Below are 19,188 nucleotides of genomic sequence, written 5' to 3'. Positions count from 1 at the left end.
TTCGTGTGGTCATTCTAATCTCGACCGAGCATCTATCGGAAACCCGTCCGGAGAGAGAGATGGGTAAGATTAGTCCACAAAACACGCGCGGTGTTTGTGGTGTCCGGCAAGTCAATATAAACATTATATGTCGAGAGCTTGAGCGAGATTTATGCTGGATACAACCCGACAGAGGGAAAAAAATGAGAACGGTTTTATGGAAATGATGTTCGATCGTTGAGGAGATAAAATTTTATCTCGAAACACATGTTCGGTTCGGATTTCAGCAGTGACGAAAATGCCAAGGACTATACTTTAGAATTCATGAAATAATAAAACCAAAAACAGATTGTGCCGTGCCTTCATCTCCAACCCGACCTTCGAGTGATCACCTAGACTGAATCGCGTTAAAAATAAAAGTGCAATCTTAGTGCCAATGCCAGTAAACATCAATTGTTCAACTAGGACTTCGCGATTACGTTCGCGCAAATTACACATATCAAAGTGATACGATGAGGGCGATGATGAAATGACGTTAGTGTTGTAATCCGTCCAACAAAATGTGCGTTTGTGTGTGAGTGTGAATCATATCTTGTAATTGTGTCATAAGAGATTTTTTTCGTGAGGCGAATCAAACACCTGAAAACGTAATGTACGATGATCATCACGATGAGGCTAGCGATCCGAATGTACCACGCTGCTCGATAACGACCTTCCTACATCGGGTTGCTTTCACCGTGCTTCATGCGTCCTTTTTCCTAGAGAATGTATGTCGTTTTGTATGTTAGTTTGACGCTGTATGCTTTATTTTTGTTCTTTTGCATTTTTAACATTTTTGTATGTGAATGTCATGACAAAACTTTGTTTTGCGTATAATAATATGTCGATATGCGTTGTAGTTTTCCTTCTTTTATCACCCTGGTAAATTGTCATTAATATTCAAAATATGATATATTTTTTCAAACAAAAGATTCATAAATGAAAAGGAAGAGCAACAATATAAGAGAAATATTGTGGAATTAGATGCCAACTCGTCTTAGGAGTTAGCAGCATCATCTCAAATTGCAGTGAAACGCTGTAGATGTAAAGACATTGATCATTTAGGTAACTTTGCATACTTATAATCTAAAAAAAGTTTTTAAAAAGGTCCAAAGTTTTTTTTTCTTAGTTTTTCACAGATTTTTAACTCAAAACCTATAATACCTTCAAAACATTCGTTAAAGAATGAAATGTAGGAAATTATTCAAATTTACCAACATAAAACAAAATTACACTGTAAAAATTATTTAAAAAAATTAAATTGCCTTTTCCTCGAAACGATTTTTTAAAACTCTCGAATTTCATGCCAACTTGACTGGCCGTTGGCAACACCATCTCAAATAGCAACGAAACATTGTGGCTGTAAGCGCATGGGTCTTTTAAGCAACTTTGCATATTTAAAATATTCAAAAAAGAATTACACTACTTTTAAAAACTCCTTTGAAAAGGGTCAAAAAAATTTTCTTGATCATTTACAAAAAAAGATATAACTTATAAAAATGAATTATAAAAATATAATTAATTTTTTAATTTTTTTTTAATTTTTATTTTTTTGATACAATTACAACTACTCCTAACTTTGTTTAAAGTCAAGATAGCGATGGAGTGTATTCGACAAAGCTTTAGATCTTATTAAAATATGAATTTACGTCAACTTTTATAGTTTCTGGGATATGCGGTATTTTTGTGTGGAGACTGCTGAAAAAATAATGTTTTGCTCATTACATTTTTGTGTGTAAATTCTCGCGTTTGACATGTTTTTCATATGTTTCCTAATATAAAAAAGTTTGCGGAACATGTCAATCGCGATAACTTACACCTAAACATGTAAAACATAAGTAGTAAGTTTTCAAAGAAAACATGAAAAAGTTGTTGGTGGGAAAACTCTTTCGCTGTAGCAGTAACCTTCTTGTTGGTAATTGTATGGGCTATTCATGCATGTTTCATTCATTTAAAAACATGTTTCCGAGAAAAAAGTATTTTAATCTTCAAAATAGTTTTCTTATGATTTTTTTGAATTTGTTTGATATTTTTTAATGAAAACATAAATAATTTCCTACCTTATTTATTCCGTAACCAAAAAATTGTAGGTCTTATATTTTTTGAGTTAATTATTTTGCGCTTTATTTTGTTTGGTTTTTTTTGTTATTTTCTCGTCAATACAAACTTGAATTTAGTTAATCGTTGTCTTTTGAAGAATTTCATGCTAACTCGACTGGCCATTGGCAGCAACATCTCAGATTGCAGTAAAACGTTGTGGGTGCAAAGACATTGGTAATTTAAACAATTTTGCATACTTGAAATAATCGAAAAAAATTAAACTACTTTTAGAGAAGGGCCGAAATTTTTTTCTTTATATTTTACAAAAATTAATAATTCAAAAACAATAATATCTTCAAAATTGTGGTCAAAGGATAAAATGTAGAAAGTATTTTAAATTTTCATAAAAAATGCCAAGAAATTAGAAGGAAAATTACACTAGAAAAGATATTTTGAAAATTAACGTTTGACGTTTAGCGTTTAACTTTTAGCATTTAGCGTTCAGCGTTTAGCGTTTAGCATTCTGCGTTCAGTGTTCCGTTTACCGTTTCCGTTTACGTTTTCGTTTCCGTTTCCTTTTCCGTTTCCGTTTCTGTTTCCGTTTCAGTTTCCGTTTCCGTTTCAGTTTCCGTTTAATAACTTATGTTTTCATTGGAAAATAAAAAAAAATAATTTCATTGAGAAAAAATATTTTGAAAACTTAAATTTAGTTCCTCAAAAATATGTTTATTCCCAACCGTGTTTGTTTTCCTGACTACATCAATTCCTCTGTACATTGTGATCTGTTCATGAAGGAGAAAATCCATGGAATTCCAGATTATCATCGATCGGGGATCGTTCCTACGATCTTCAATGCAAAGTATGGGCGTATCAATGGTGATAATATGTACTTTACTGATGGGTCCTCTATGAATGAGTCCACAGGATTTGGAGTGTTCAACGAATGTTTTAGCACCTCCCACAGTCTTCAGAATCCTTGCTCAGTTTATATTGCTGAATTGGCAGCAATGCACTGGGCGCTGGACAGCGTCGCCTCACGACCTGTTGAACACTATTACATTGTAACGGATAGTCTTAGCTCTGTCGAAGCTATCCGTTCAGTGAGGCCGAAAAGCACTCTCCGTACTCCCTTGAGAGAATACGAGAAATTTTGAGTGCTTTAACCAGACGCTGATATGTCATTACCTTTGTCTGGGTACCTTCACATTGCTCAATTCCGGGTAATGAGAGGGCTGACTCATTAGCAAAGGTAGGTGCAATTGAAGGCGAAATTTATCAGTGTCAAATCGCCTTCAATGAATTTTATTCTTTAGTTCGTAAAAATACCATCCTTAACTGGTAACGCAAATGGAACGAAGATGAATTGAGCCGGTGGCTCCACTCAATTATCCCTAAGGTTAGCCTCAAACCATGGTTCAAAAGTCTGGACTTGAGTAGGGACTTTATTCGCACCTTCTCCCGTCTCATGTCCAATCACTTTTCGTTAAACGCGCTACTCTTTCGTTTTGATCTTGCCGACAGCAATATATGTGCCTGTGGCCAAGGTTACCACGACATCGAACACGTTGTTTGGTCGTGCGAGGAGTATCTTGTTGCCAGATCTAATTTAGAAAACTCTCTTCGGGCTAGAAGAAGGCAGCCCAATGTGCCGGTGAGAGATGTGTTGGCTGGTTTAGACCTTGATTACATGTCCCAAATATATGTCTTCCTTCTTCGTGTCTGATTGTCCTTATATCCTTATATTCTCCTTTTCCTTTTCCTTCGCGAGAAATCAAATCCCTTCTTATTAACAATAGAATAAGGTGAAATGTAAATACATATTAGATATAAGATAGGCTTAAGAATTGAGTGTAATGAATGTGAGTGTGAATGTGAGAGTGAACATTGTCAACATATCCTTTTATCCCTTCCTTTTCCTGAAGAAAATATGTCACCCTTCTAAACTCGAGTAGACCGCGAGTAATCGGTTTTCTACACCATAAACATTAGAATTAAGGAAAAATGTTTATATATACTTGTAACAATATAGTCAGGAGTTTGGCTCCTTTAAACTTATGTAACTGAGCCTGTAAAAATAAACGATTTAATAAAAAAAAATATATATGTTTTCTTTTTAAATTCAGAAAAAATAGATATAAATAGCCCTTACAATTTCCAACAATTCATCCATACGTTGGAAAATCGACACTTTTACTAGGAAAGAGTTTTTCCAACAATAACTTTTTCATGTTTTCATTGAAAAGTTACTATTAATGTTTAACTCGTAACATTTGTATGTATACATAATCGCTGTTTACATGTTCTGCAAACCTTTTTCTATTTAGAAACATGTCAAGAACATGTCAAACGCGAGAATTTACAAACAAAAATGATATGAGTAAAACATTTTTTTCAGGAGTCTTCATACAAAAATGTCATGTATCCCAGAAACTATAAAAGATATAAAGTTAATGACTTGTTCATATTTTCATATTTTAATATGATCTGAAACTTTGTCTAATACACTATATCGCTATCTTGAATTTAACAAAATTAGGATTAGTTGTAATTTTTTAAAAGAAAACATGAAATAGTTCTTGTTGCAAAGTCTTTTTCCCGATAAAATGCTCATATTCCGATGTTTGGGTGACCTGTTGGAAATTGAAATGGCTATTCATAGTTTATTTGAGAATTTCAAACAAGAAACGTTTTCATTCAAAAAAAAATGTATTTTTAATGAAAATTTGAACAATTTCCTACACCTCATCCTTAGACCAGAATTTTGTAGATATTATAATTTATAAAGAAAAAAAATTGGGCCTATTCAAAAAGTAGGAATTCTTTTTAAAAATTTCAAGATTTCAAAGCTGCATGAATGACCAATTTCTTTACACCCATACCATTTCACTGCAATCTGAGATGCTGCTGCCAATGCCCAGTCGAGTTGGCATGAAATTCATCATGTTATAACCAAGTAATTATAACATATACAGATAACAGTAATAAAAGAACAGCAGATATAAGATAACCAAACTCGGCATAAAAATACCCAAACTGTATAAAAATTTCATGCAAATAAACAAAATAGGGCCGACAATATAGCTCCCGTAACTGTCACATCTGCTGTTGTGGGCTGTTTGGCAAGTGGAACGCCATAAAAACCGAACAGATCTACTTTTAATCGTTATAGCGCTATCTGCCCACTGCCTAATCGTCGACCCAATGAACCATTAAAACCCATAACCGTAACGTGAAATCCGAGGAAATGTGACACTCTCTTCAAAAGTAAAACCGCCAATAAAATTTATGTCTATACGTGCCAATCAACGGAGAGATAAAACAAAAACAAAACAACAACAAAAAAGCGAACGAACCAACAGAAATTAAATTGAACCATCGAAAAATTTTATGACCCCTTCTGGGGGCCGACCGACTGCCGCACGCGGAATTATTTATGATTCCCAAAAACCGGTATAATGTGTTGCGCTCCTCGGAATACCCTTTCCGCGTTTGCATGTGCCGCGTCTCGTCTGCTCGACTCCAGCATTGCGTGTATTTTGACGCTTATTTTGCATACACGGATTTTTCTTTAAAGTTTTTGCTTTCTCAATCATTAAAGACTACTTCTTGGATCATATTTCTGCGCAGTTTTTTTTCTGTCGTTGTTTCATCTGCCTGGGATTTGCCGCAACAGGCAATTTTTCCACTCTCAAATATCTTCGAATAGTTCTGCGGTATCCGCAATCGAATCCCTTCCGGGTGCAACGCGTTTTGTAAGTGAGCCTCTTTCTTACTTTTCTCCCTATGGCTGTATTAACTTGTTATGAACGTTTTCGTGGAGTTTCTCCTTCTTAGGTGTCACATTTTTTCCCGAGTTTTGTCACGTTTCTTTTTTCTCAATTTTCATATACCTCAAAATCTTCAATATCTTGTTGTTGTAATCCCTACCTGGCAGTTAAATCTGAAATTGAAATCCGACAACGCGCGATTTTTTTTTTCGCGGAAAGTGCGTGGAGAACGATGTAAATTTTCCCCTGTCCATAAATTTGTTCCCCGGAGATCATCTCTGCTTACCATTCTCTTGTTGTGTGTGTATGTTTTTTTTTGCCTTTTGCGAATGCTAATTTTATAGCCAATAAAACACTGCGTTTCGCGTTGATGCGGAAAACAGCGGCGGCGGCGTCATGTTGATGATAGCGTTTATACATATTTTACCGATGCTCTTTTCGCGTACACATTTTTTTTTGTGCTTGTGTTCGCTTTTGCTATCTTCGATATTTCTCCTGTTTCGTTTTGTCAATAGATGTAATGCGAGTCTGGTGGAGCTGATGTGATCATGTTCAAGACGTTAAATTAACATACGTTTTTTCTCTTCTCTCCTCTGTTTACAGAAAAATAGCCATGAAGAAGAGCAGCAGCAACAGCAGCAACAGATTGTCAATAAATACAACTCGGTGAGTAATTGCAGAGTGATTGAATTTCGGAATTCGCTTTCGTTTCGATGGGGAAAACATCTTTTGTGATCGAGTCAAAGCAATCTACGGAATGTAAAGTGTGTTTTTGAGCGTTTGGTCTTTACTCACAGAAAACACGCAGGAAAATTATAAAAAATATTAAATCTATTCTTGGGAGTAAAACATCAATCCTCGCCGTATATATTTAAGATATTTTTTTAAAGATTGATCCATACATGAAGTCCTATTTTTTATTTTCAGTTACTATTTCCAGCATATCGGCTGATAACACGATAACTCGTGTGATGTTGCATTTTAGTGCATGAATCGATGCTGGTCTATCGGCATAAACAAGAGATTTGGAAAACACCCACAAAAATGGTCTAACGGTGTCAAATCGCACGATCTCAGCGGCTTATTCACTGATCCAAAACCATTCATTACGCAATATGTATATCGTCTCGTGTACTGTGTGACATGTGGCACCGTCTTGTTGAAAACTCGGGCCTGATGACGAATGTCACTTCACGGTGAAAATGAAATGATTTGTATGCATGCTTATATACACTTCATTCCGTTTTCAGCGTGAAGTGACGTTCGTGATCTGGCCCCTCATTTCAACCAAATTTGACTGTATTTTGGGCGATAAAATGTCGGAAATCGTGGCACTATAGCGATCTCTATTAGTTACGTTATTCTCATCTGCATCTTTTAAAAACGATCCACTTGAAAAAAATGCTTGGATTTTACTCAAACTTTGTGTATTTATTTCTATTAAAAAAATTAAGACCTGTTTTTTCACCCTTAGGATCCATCATTCATCCATCAGGAGTTTTTAGCATTTGAACTGCTTGACCGATTTACGATTTTAGAAAAATATGTTCTACTACTTCTGAAAAATGTCCCTTCAGGCAAAATATGTATTCAAATATGTTCGTTTTTCGAGGTATTTGAGGTGTTAATTTCTTCTTCTTCTTCTTTTTCTTTTTTTTCTTCTTCTTCTTCTATTTCTTTTGCTTCTTCTTCTATAGCACTAACTAAGTTCCTCTAGGAAACTTCGCCCTCTCAACGTAGTCTTACTAACGTCATTAATTTTATCTACTGAAGCACCCTTTGAGGCCCTTTATATATATATATTTTTTTTTTTGAAAGTTCCAACTTTTTTTTGAGTGAAATATAAAAATTTCAGTAACACTTATTATTATTTTCATTTTTGATCTATTGAAAAAAACTCAAGTGTTATTTCATCTTTAAAAAACCATGCGTCTCCAGAATGGCAGCCCAGAAGCAGTAGAATCAAAGCGGTTCAAAAATTCAAAATATTCAAAAATGAGCTTATTGGCAAAATTGTTTTTTTTTTTCAGATCACCCTAACTCTGAATGATGGTCCCTAGGTACGAGATAATAAAATATGGATCAAAAATTTTTCGTAAAGGTACAAGTTTAAGTTCAGGCAAAAATAAACATTTGTTTCTAGTAAATCATTCTCGAATGGAATTATATCGACAACTACCGTTTCGAATCAAATTTCGGACAGCTTCATATTTCGGATACTCAGTAATAATAACTTGAAATGCTTAATATCCTAATGATATAACTAAAAGGTTACTCTAAAGAATCAATTGTGATATTGATTTTATAGCTACATCATCAGGGCATTAGGCATTCCAAGTTATTATTACAGAGTGTCTGAAATATGATTCAAAACGGTATATTAGTACCTGGCGTTTCCATCGAATTGTAAAATGTCAAGCGTCTCCACCTAGTTTGAAAATTTGAATAAAAATGTGGTACAATCTGGGTTGCCAACTATGATTTGTAAAAATCAGGAAGAAATCAGGATGGCTCTTATTACGTTGCCCGAAAAGTTCGTGCCGTTTTTCAGGAAAATAAAAGCCTAATTTTTATAGGCAGACTCACATTTATGCAATTTATTCCTACTTGTTTGTTTTCTCGTCGAAAACGGTTCCATAATTTTTTTTTTATTGCCATAGAGCCGTAGTTTTTGCTATTGAGAGAATTTTGCAGGGATCTTTTACTTTTTCCCCAAAAAAATACAGCCTCACTACAGTGAATTGTAAAGAATTCAATATTCAGATTTTTTTTTGAATTCATTTCCCACACTTTGAAAAGAATCTTTACTCACCAAATGAGGGAAGGAAAGCAGCGGTGAATCGGTTGTTAAATATTTGTTCATTTTGATGTTTTTTATTCGATTACATATTATAGTTTTACCTTTAAAGTTGATTTTGCTTTGAATCTGACGAGCAAATTTTATATAAAATCCTGTTATACAGCCATTCCCTGCCAATCCGAGGTTTGTTCATTTTCACAAAATATTAGATCCGTATTTTTTCATTTTTTTGTTAGAGTACCCATTTCCATTTTAGTCCAAAAGTCACAGAAGGGTTGTGTCCGAGACACGACCACATAGTTGACGTATGATTCCGTTAGGCTATCTGTTGCATGCTGATTTTGGATATGTTAAAAGAATTACATCTTTAAACTCTTTGGTAATGATATGGTGGTCCTGAAAAAGACCATTTTGTTTGATTGTTGGGTATTGTTTGTTCATTCCACCAGTGTTTACCGAGTGATGATGACAGAAGGATGGTAAACAGTCGTTGGATGGTGCGCATCAGATAAAAGATAGCGAAGTGGAACGAGATATGATGAAAACCGCCCTCTGTGATCCTAGACGAGATGCCTCCTGTGTTATGTATGGATGAAACAAATAAAAAAAAACTCTCCAAAGTAACATAAGATATTTACCAATACAGAACACAATTATCAATTTTCTCATCAATAAAAACACGTTACATTAATATAGAGAAAAACACATTTAAATGGAAAAGGTAATTTTCTTTTATAATTTTTACTTTCTGAGTGTTTATTCAACCCAATGCGAATTTTAATTGAACTAACAACAACTAATACTATATGTAGAGCATATGAAAAATCACTTTTTCTAATATTTCTTCACTTTTCCAATTTTTCTCGCCGTATAAACTTTCCTTGGGTGAAAATGAACACAACAAAACAGACAGCTCAAACTAAACAACCCGTTCTCGAGCGAGAACACACTTTGGTTTTTATTTACCAAAATTGAAATAATTCGTTTCATATATCAAGTCAATTTCGACCAATCAGAAGCGGGTATTTCTGCTAGAATAGGGTTTTTTCAATTGTTCGATAGTTAGTTTCATGGCATATATTATTTTCTTCAACATAAAAAAATGTTGTGGAGTACTGAAATCGATTGACGCAAAAATTTCATCAATCCATCATGAAATGACTGAGCAATAAGCGTTTGAAATTGGACAATTTTCACGAGGTGCTCGATTTTCTATTTTCAATCTGTACCCCAATATGTTCCCAAAAGACGTAATCCTGCGTCAAAAAATCACTTTTTCCACATTTTTCCAAAAAAGACACTTTAAAAAAATTCATAACTTTTGAACTACTGAACCGATTCAGATAATCGACATATCAATTTAAAGACAATAAGTCTCTATATACTTTTGAGAAAAATATTACGTTTGCCAAAAAATTTGATTTTGTTTTCGTAAATATTGATTGTGTTTGGTTTATGTTGTTTTTATGGCTTTGAACTAGAAGGTGCTATATTTTTTATATTTTTTCTTGAAAGCTGAGGATTTTTTACATTATCCAGAAATCGGGGATGTGATTTTTTCGTTTTTAAGTTATGATTTTTCAATGCTAACCGATGGTCCGAAAACATCATTTTTTGCCTTTTCTTTCAAAAATGACTTTTTCAAAAAATCATAACTTTTGTACTGCTGGACCAATGAGCCAATAAGCTAGTCCTTCGTCTATATCACACTTGCGAAAAAATGGAATTCCAGTTGCATAGATCTAGTCTAGTTGCATTGAACAAAGACTGAAAACAAGTTAAATTTGAAAAATCATAACTCAAATACGAAAAAAGATACATCTTTGATTTTGGAATATTTTATCTAAAAAATCCCCAGCTTTCCAGAAAGAATATAACGTTTTCTATCCTTAACCGAGAAAACTATGAAAAACTAACATAATCAATAATTACTAAAACAAAAATCCAAATTTTTCAAAAATGTAATATTTTTTCAAAGAAGACTAAAATTTGATATGTCGATCATCTGAATAGGTTCAGTAGTTCAAAAGTTATGAATTTTTGAAAAAAAAAACATTTTGGGAAAAAAATGAAAAAAAAATATTTTTCGGACCACCCTCTAAAATGGAAATGGACACCCCAACGAAAAAAATGCTGGTCTAATATCTTGAGAAAAGGAACAAAACTACAAATTTTCAGGAAAATCTGAGAACCACTATATCGGATTGGCATGGAATGGCTGTATATTGACGTTTAATTAAAAAAAAATCTCTTGAGTCATATTACACTCTGAAACAATGTCATATGACACACGACATTTGTATTTGAATTTCATTCGATACTCCTATCATCAAATGCCTCATGATAGATATGAAATGGTAGTTAAACAAAGGAAGAGAATTTAGTTCCTTCAAACTTATGTAACTGATCCTGTAACGAGTTATTAAAGAAACAACCTCCTTAAATTCCTCAAGTTGATTAAGAAAAAAGTGTGTCAGAGAAAATGAATAGGTTCATTTTATCGTTTTTCTTCTCTAATTCGTTTCACGAATGACATTTTAAATTTTCACCGAAAATGTCGACTGCTTACACCTCTGGTTACAACAACTCAGTTCCTCCATTTGTTCCACGTGGCTCAATTAGGCGAAGGTGATGAACCTGCAGTGAAAGATGGAAGAGCAATGCCATGCCAAATCAGCCGAAAACCAGTCGATTTTGACGCGTTCTTCTACGATTTTTTAAAAACTTTGTTAGTATGGTGGCAGCTACCTAAAATCGTATTTTTCATTATGACGAATTTCATGCCAATTCGTCTTGGAACTCCCAAACACCAGCACCATCTCAGATAGCAGTGAAACGTTGTGGGTGTAAAGACAAGATATTTTATTCTTAATTTTTTACAACAAAAATATGACTCAAAAATTATAATGTCTACAAAATTTTGGTTAAAGGATGAAATGAAATGGAATTGTTTGAGTTTTCATAAAAATTCTTTTTTTTTGGAAAATGACACTGGAAAGAAAACATCTTAGAAATGTAAATTCATTTTTCTCTAAAACTAAAAAAACTCTTTCCCTGTAAAAGTGCCGACCTTCTGATGCATGGGTGACTTGTTGAAAATTTTAAGGGCTATTCATTTCTGTTTTTTTTTCTAAATTTTAAAGAAACATTTTTTGAGAAAAATGAATTTCAATTTTCAAAATATTTTTCTGTTTCAATGAAAGTGTTCTTTTTTAATTGTTGGATACTTTTAAATTAAAACTCAAATAATTTCTTACATTTTATTACTCAACCAACATTTTGTTTTAGAGTTAACATATTTCGAAAAAAAGAAAAAAAACTCTAAATTTAAAAAAAAAACTTAAACCTCACCTTAAAACTATAAGATTTATAAAATTTTAGATAGAGAATGAAATGTAGGAAATTATTTATGTTTTCATTAAAAATACCAAACAAATTGATAAAATAATTAAATAAAATATTTTGAACATTAAAATTCATTTTTCTTACAAATATGTATTTTTACAATTCTGTAAAATAATATGAATAGCCCATACAATTTCCAACAAGTAATCTATACATTACGAGAAGGGTATTGCTACAGGGAAAAAGTATTCCATATAAAAAATATATGCTATAATTCGAATAACATCTTCTGAAAAATGCAGTTCAGGTGTTCGCATGTATCACTAAAACAATAAGTTTCACATCTTCCGGATTTTTACTTCTGTTTCCTCTTTGCCGCAATAAATGGAGTTTTCCATCAAGCATTTTCTCAAGTGACAACAATTGTTTATACTGAGCGGTGTTATGTATTAATCATAGGAGCACTGTTTGGATTCGCAAACAGATTCACTAGACATTCAAATTACTTTAGAAAAAGTGTGAGCTGAGGTTGCATAGAGTACAGGATTAGTATACTTCCTTTCTGTGGTGGCTGAGAGCAGACAAACGACCGCAGAGGGTTTATGTTTAACTCGTAACTTTTTTATGTGTAAATTGTCGCGATTGAAATGTTCAGCAATGATCATCTCGATTTTTCATACGGGACTTCCTGCAAAATGTTGATAAAATACCCTATGAAAAATTTCAGCAATCGGACTTCATTTACTACTGTCGCAAAGACGTCAAAGTTTGGGCTTTTTAAAAACCCAAGAGAGTACCGTTCCGAATCATATTTCGGACACTTTGATCTAATATCTTGAAATGCTTAATGCACTGATATAACTATAAAATTACTATCACAATTGCTTCTTTAGAGTAATCCCTTGGTTTCACTATCATTTCATATGAGAACTACACTTGAATTATAATATAATCGGCAAAAACCTGACAACACTACACATTATCGTTTGTGTTGGACGTTTGCTTAGCGTGAGCACGTAAAATTTAACCGTTCATAAATATTTAAATTTCTCCCGTGTTTCATCAGTTCTCATCATCGTTAACAGTTTACTGTGATTGCTTAGTAAGTGCTTCCAGTTGATTATAAAATATAATCAAGTGTAATGTAATTTTCGTCCAAAAAATTACAGAATAAAGTGTCCGAAATTTGAATTCAATCTGTCCGAAGTTTGATTTAGTGTCCGAAGTTTGATTCTCTTTCGCTTCATTTGAAAAGCATTTTATTCGATGATTTTTTTTATGTTTTCAATCAAATAGGAACCCAAGTAGAAAGCTTAAAAGCATATTGAACTAATTTATTGAAAATATCAACCAAATAATACCTGTGCATAAAGTATAGATCTATTTTTTGCATCATATGCCTTAAGCGTCCGAAATTTGATTCAGAACGGTACATAAAGTCGGGGTTTAAAGAATAAGTTTGGTGCTAAATATTTTAAAATTGCATGAAATGTCGATATTTACTGTTATCTCGATAAATTTGTTTGTTCAAAAATTGTCTTGTTGGCACTAGGCCATTATTCCGTCGAAAAGTCGATTTTTGATTTAATGTTTAGCTTCCAAAATCTCAAACTTGGACGTCTTTGTGATATTGGTAAATAAACATTAGTAGATAAAGTCCGATTGAGCTGAAATTTTGCATAGGGTATTTCATCGCGGAAATCAACATTTTGCAAGAAGTCCTGTTCGAAAACTCGAGACGACCATTTTAATTGGCACTCTAGGATAAACTCTCTTCAAAAAATCAATGGTAAATCAAATTGTTCATCTGATAAATAAATTTTTCGATTTTGGGTATCCTCCACTTTATCTAGAACGTTTGAAAAATGGGAGAGGGTAGCGTCACAATCATCTGTTTTTCACAATCATCTGTGGAGTTGCACATTAAATCAATGAATACATGAAATGAAATGAACTCTACAATTGAATTGAAAACAGTCAACAAATCGCCATGCTCAACATGTGAATAACCTTAAAACAAATCACGCGAACATATAACCATCACTATTAATTTCATAGACAACTCCCAACTTTTTGGATGAGGTAAATTTACATGTTGAAGAAGAAGTATTCTGAAAAAAAGAAAGGAGGATGCAATAGAAATTTTGTCTCGTGATTATCAATAAAACTACGAAACGTGCGAATATGTCCACTTAATACCCATATTATGGTCGAAGCCTCCAGGTCAAATAGCTTAGAAAAAAACAAATGGCGCACTTTTATGGTAGTTTCTCTGCGGCAATGAACACAGAAACGCTTCCAATCTGTGATCGCTGAATATATACATTCGAGTTGGCTGGCACCTGTCCCCTCGCACCTGAACAACAAAATATGCAAATCAAAATCGCCATAAACGTGTTAATCTATCGTTCACGGTCCGAATTCGAAGAGCCCGAATCCGCACAATTCTTCATCTCATAATAAACCGCTGAACGATCCAACGTTGTGAGTTTTTTTTTTCGCGCAAATAGACAGCTCACTCACAATCTGTGGAACCGATCTTGACTTAATTGTATCACGCGCACCATACCAAACGTTCACTTCTTTATTGCTTGTCATAATTTCTTCACGCTTCTTGTAGTTTTTCCCGCGCGAGCAACCCTGAAGCCTGCTGGAGGCCTTGGTGTTGGGGCAGCTGGCAGCCGATTCTGCGAACGTTCGTGATGCGACGTGATCCCCCTGCTAATGAGATGCAATCGTACTTAATCAACGCCACATTTCGTAAGGAAGCCTTCATCCGCTGCGTCCGTTTGTCTTCTCATGAACTGTGACACCCACTCACACTTCGCGACGAGTAGAAGTGCATCTAGTAATACCCTCCCGCGCAGGCGGCTGCAGCTATGAATGCTAATTGGTCATCGCAGTCATCAAGGAGCAAGCTGTGGTGGTGCCTCGGGAGTGTCACATTTGGAATTGATTAGATCATTAATTATGAGCAATGGCAAAGAAAACCCGTCCAACCATTCCTCTCCGACCTGTCGCTAAACTAGTTTCTTAATTAAAACGAACACAAGTCGCGACGCTTCGCGCAGCTTTTTTTTATTATTGTCATTTGACTGGAGACGTAAGGGCTATAATTCAACACCATCATAATCGCGACGAGCTTGCCATCTCTATCTAGCTCCACAGATGATAGTGATCTCAGGGGTAAGAAAAATTAGCTGTCGTGTTATTATCTCCGAACGTCACCAGTTGATTGTGGCACGTTTATTTGATTAATCTTCCATTCTTCAGGATCATAATTACAAAATTATCCTTCAAAACGGATGAGTTCATCCCCGTTTTGCATAAAACCACACCTCCGGATAATTTGAAACCTTCGGCTGACGCATTAATCTCGCGCAGGCTTCTCAAATGTCGTGATTTATGCTTCCACTGGCGAGGCCCACCTCGGTCACGACCATTATTGGCGCATTTCTCATTCCCAAGCCTTGGATCCACGAGCGCGACTGAATTATTCACACTTCGCGGGGGTCCCTAGCTTGGACCTCGCAATAAAAAAACAAGCTCAATTGACTGTCAGATCGTCCCCGCCGGAGATCAACCACCAATTTCTCCCGAAGATTCATGCAAAAAAGGAGAGACAAAAAGCCCACATTCGATACGCGAGCCCTTGCTTATTATATTCCGCTTCATTTCCTTATGCCACCCAATCGATCCAAACCGACAGTAAAATCATCCAGAGGATGTAGATAATTTCGGCTCATCGAATAAATTGGCTTCAATTTTGTTTTGTTTGTACGATCGCCACCGACAGGTGATCGACCACGTTGACCGACAACCGGATAAAAATGTACACTTTGACGAGGAAGCAGATAATTTACGCTAATTGGAAGTAATGAAAGCGACTGTAGCGTTTACCTCTCGATGATTTTTTTTTGTTAATCAAGATTATCTCTTTACTTTCTTCCAGCTCCCGATCCACAGCAACCATAACCAGCAGCCACCATCCCGGCCGGGGTCCAATTTGAACCATGTAAACAACAACAATAACTACAGCAGCAATGGCAGTCAATACCATGACTACTCCTCGGTACACCATCATCATCAGCAGCAGCAGCAACAGCAAACGCAGAATCAAAATTTACATCCACAGACGCCGGTTTCCAGTTATCACAGCCCCGGATCAAACGATTCCGCTCTGCGGTTAAGCTATGTAACCGAGCGGATACTGGCGTCGATTCTGCCTGCCCGGAGAAGCCGCAACGGTGCCACCTCGCCAGTCTTTGCGGACGAGCACGAGCGGGAGCTGATCGATATGTTGGAGCAGAAGCATGAAAAGGTAGGAATGGGCGCGTATTTATAGATCCAAACTACAGAATGTAGATTGAGATTCTGGATTCATGTTCTGAACTCAGATTCAGACTGCTTTTCCACCTTCAGTATTCATATTCAAAAACCGAATTTCATATCGATATTCCAATTTCTGATTTCGATTCCGGATTCAGGTAAAAAATTCAAATCCCGGAATCTAATTCCGCTTATTTGTGTAGTTAAAATTTAAGTTTCAGACAGATTCCTCTCCAAGCTTCCGGATACAAATTGCAGATACAGAATGTAGCTTTAGATTAGAGGTCGAAAACCAAATTTCGTCTCCATAGTCCAATTAGAGATTCCATACTCAGATTCCGATTCTGGTTAAAAATTTAAATTCTGATTCCTCGTATTCGGATTCAGATTCAGATCAGTACTATAATATATTCCATATTCAAAATTCTTATAGGAGTACCGGTAAGTTTCTTGATTTTTTTCAAAAATTAATGCTTTATTCTGCAAAAATGGTTACAAATTCAATATTCATTCAGTATTGCCCATCGCTAGTCACAACTTTTTCCCATCTTTCTGGCAATTCATGGATCCCTTTGCGGAAATAATCGGCTGGTTTGTCGGCTAACCTCGAATCCAATTTTTGACTTAATCAGAAGTTGGAGAAGTTTTTTGACGTAGGACTACGTCTTTCATTTCTGTACCGGGGTGTAAGTTCAAAGTTTCGAAACCGAGAGAGTGACGCTGGACTGCGAGGTTTTGAACGTTAATACCTTTTTGCCGGCTGAACGGAGTGGTATAATAATCACTTCAATCGAAAGATAAAATGTTTGAAATCATAACAATCTAGCTCAATGATGATGATTGGCGATCGCAATGTGTTCCTGAACACGGACGCAAAATCTAGGCACCTGGAGAAACCGTCATAGCGAATACTTGTAAGTTGTGATTTCTTTTGCTCTCTTGCATTAGTGTTTGGGAAATCGTAGCGGACACACGCAAGGCGTGAGTACTTTTACTAGCATCAGTTTCTGTTCTGCTTTCGCATGGAACAGTCATGAAAAATTGTTTGCGTGTGAATGCGTCCGAGCGAAGGAATATTCGCACCCATCTACGCATTCGACTTGGTGTTCCCGTGATGCAATCCAATAGCATATGTTTCTGTTCTGCTTTCACATGGAACAGTCATGAAAAATTTCCACATCACGATAAAACCGAAATGAACTTTATGCAAGATTATAAGACTTTATTTCGTTTTCACCGTGAAATGGCGCCCTCAGTTTTTATTCTGCGCATGGAGTGATCATGAAAAATCACGTGTTATTTTCACGAAAACAAAATTGAATCATGTATCAAACATCTTCAGTTGCTTTTACAAGGCCTTTCAATTTCCATCGGTTCGTTTCGGGACCACGAACAAGTTTGAAAGAGTTGAATTTTATGTTAATAACAATTCCATAATTATACTCATCCACCCACACACTATCAAGAAAAACTTTCAGCAATCTTTCGAAATATTCATTCATTCATGCATTAAAAATTGATTCAGATGCAATTTCAAATAAATGATTACCGATCCAACGGTAGTCCTACTACCTTGCGGTTATATCACAGATATAACCAACTTCTTGTTTTTTTTCTATTATAGTGACTTTCAACACATTCCGGCTGGTTTGTCACTTTCACTTCCATTTTTGGGAGAATGTCGGGAGTGAGAATTGAACTCGTGATCTCTGTATGCATGTTACCACTGCGCCAGATCGCCAGATCGGAGAAGTGTTGGTCAACCAGGCCATGTTGCATCGATCGAAAAAGGCAGTAATCGGACGGAGCAATGTCTTGAGAATACGGCGGGTGGGATAGGACCTCTCATTTCAGTGTTTCCAAGTATGTTTTGACCGGTTTCGCGACATGCGGTCGAGCATTGTCGTGCTGCAAACACGACGGTCGTTTTTCCTTCAGTGCACGGCTCAAACGCATCGATTGTCGTCGGTAGAGGTCGCCCGTAATGGTTTCATTCGGTTTTAGCAGCTTATAAGACAGCTGGTCCCACCAAATAGACAGCATAACCTTCTGGCCGTGTACGCGCGGCCGTCGATGTTGATGCATGGCCGGGATATCCATACGTTGCCCGACGTTTAGGATTGTCGTAATAGATCACCAGTAACGATTCGATGCAACAAAAAACCGTCAAATCCGTAAACGCATAAACCGTTGGGGCAGTTGTTCGTACGTGAAAAAACGGCGTTCGACATCTCGTGGCTTCAATTCATATGACACCCAATGTCCTATCTTTCGGTTCATCCCCATTGTTTTTAAACGATTGGATATGGTTTTCTGAGCTACTCCAAATGTATCTGCAAGTTCTTGTGGCGTTTGCAACGGATCTTGATCGAGTAAAGCCTCCAATTCTTCATTTTTGAACATTTTTGACGGTCCGGAACCTTCTTCGTCTTCCAAGTCAAAATTACCACTTTTAAACCGTGCGAACCACGTTTGACACGTTCGCTCAGTTGCAGCATGGTCACCATAAACTTCCACCAAAATGCGATGACTTTCCGCAGCTTTTTTCTTCATATTGAAGTAGTGAAGTAACACTCCCCGCGAAAACAGTCTCGTTGGTACGAAATTCACACATTCGAAGTGGCAGAAAACTATGTTGTTTACGCTTCAACTTTTTGACATACACTAAAAAAGACGCGTAATGACATTAGCTTTCCAACGAATGTCTGGAAATTTTATTCACTAGAATAATAATCAAGTTACGCCATCTGTTGTAAAACCGAAGAAACTTACCTAATATAAGATCAATATTTCAGTTTCAGTGCTATAGACAGTGAGTAATCAACAGTACATGTTAATGCTTAGAATTAAGTTGACAATCTATTCAAATTGTTTCGCGAAACTTTCGCG

General features: G+C 35.7%; 1 protein-coding gene across 15 annotated transcripts in view; it reads left to right on the top strand.

Moving 5' to 3' along the window:
• Window positions 1–19,188, top strand: part of LOC129763045 (tensin-2) — a 518,244-nt gene that overhangs the window by 381,411 nt on the left and 117,645 nt on the right. For 13 of the 15 annotated variants that reach the window (XM_055761768.1, XM_055761769.1, XM_055761774.1 and 10 more), the window contains 2 exons: window positions 6,429–6,491; window positions 15,923–16,291. In XM_055761768.1, coding sequence (XP_055617743.1) covers window positions 6,429–6,491; window positions 15,923–16,291 — 432 coding nt within the window. Of the gene's footprint in view, window positions 1–269; window positions 747–6,428; window positions 6,492–15,922; window positions 16,292–19,188 lie in introns of those variants that run through there. The other 2 variants (XM_055761777.1, XM_055761784.1) reach the window with 2 other exon arrangements.

This window comes from Toxorhynchites rutilus, chromosome 1, assembly GCF_029784135.1.
Source record: "Toxorhynchites rutilus septentrionalis strain SRP chromosome 1, ASM2978413v1, whole genome shotgun sequence".
NCBI classification, from domain to species: domain Eukaryota; kingdom Metazoa; phylum Arthropoda; class Insecta; order Diptera; family Culicidae; genus Toxorhynchites; species Toxorhynchites rutilus.
The sequence above is the reverse complement of the archived record's forward strand: the minus strand, read 5'-3'. Positions and strand labels throughout refer to the sequence as shown.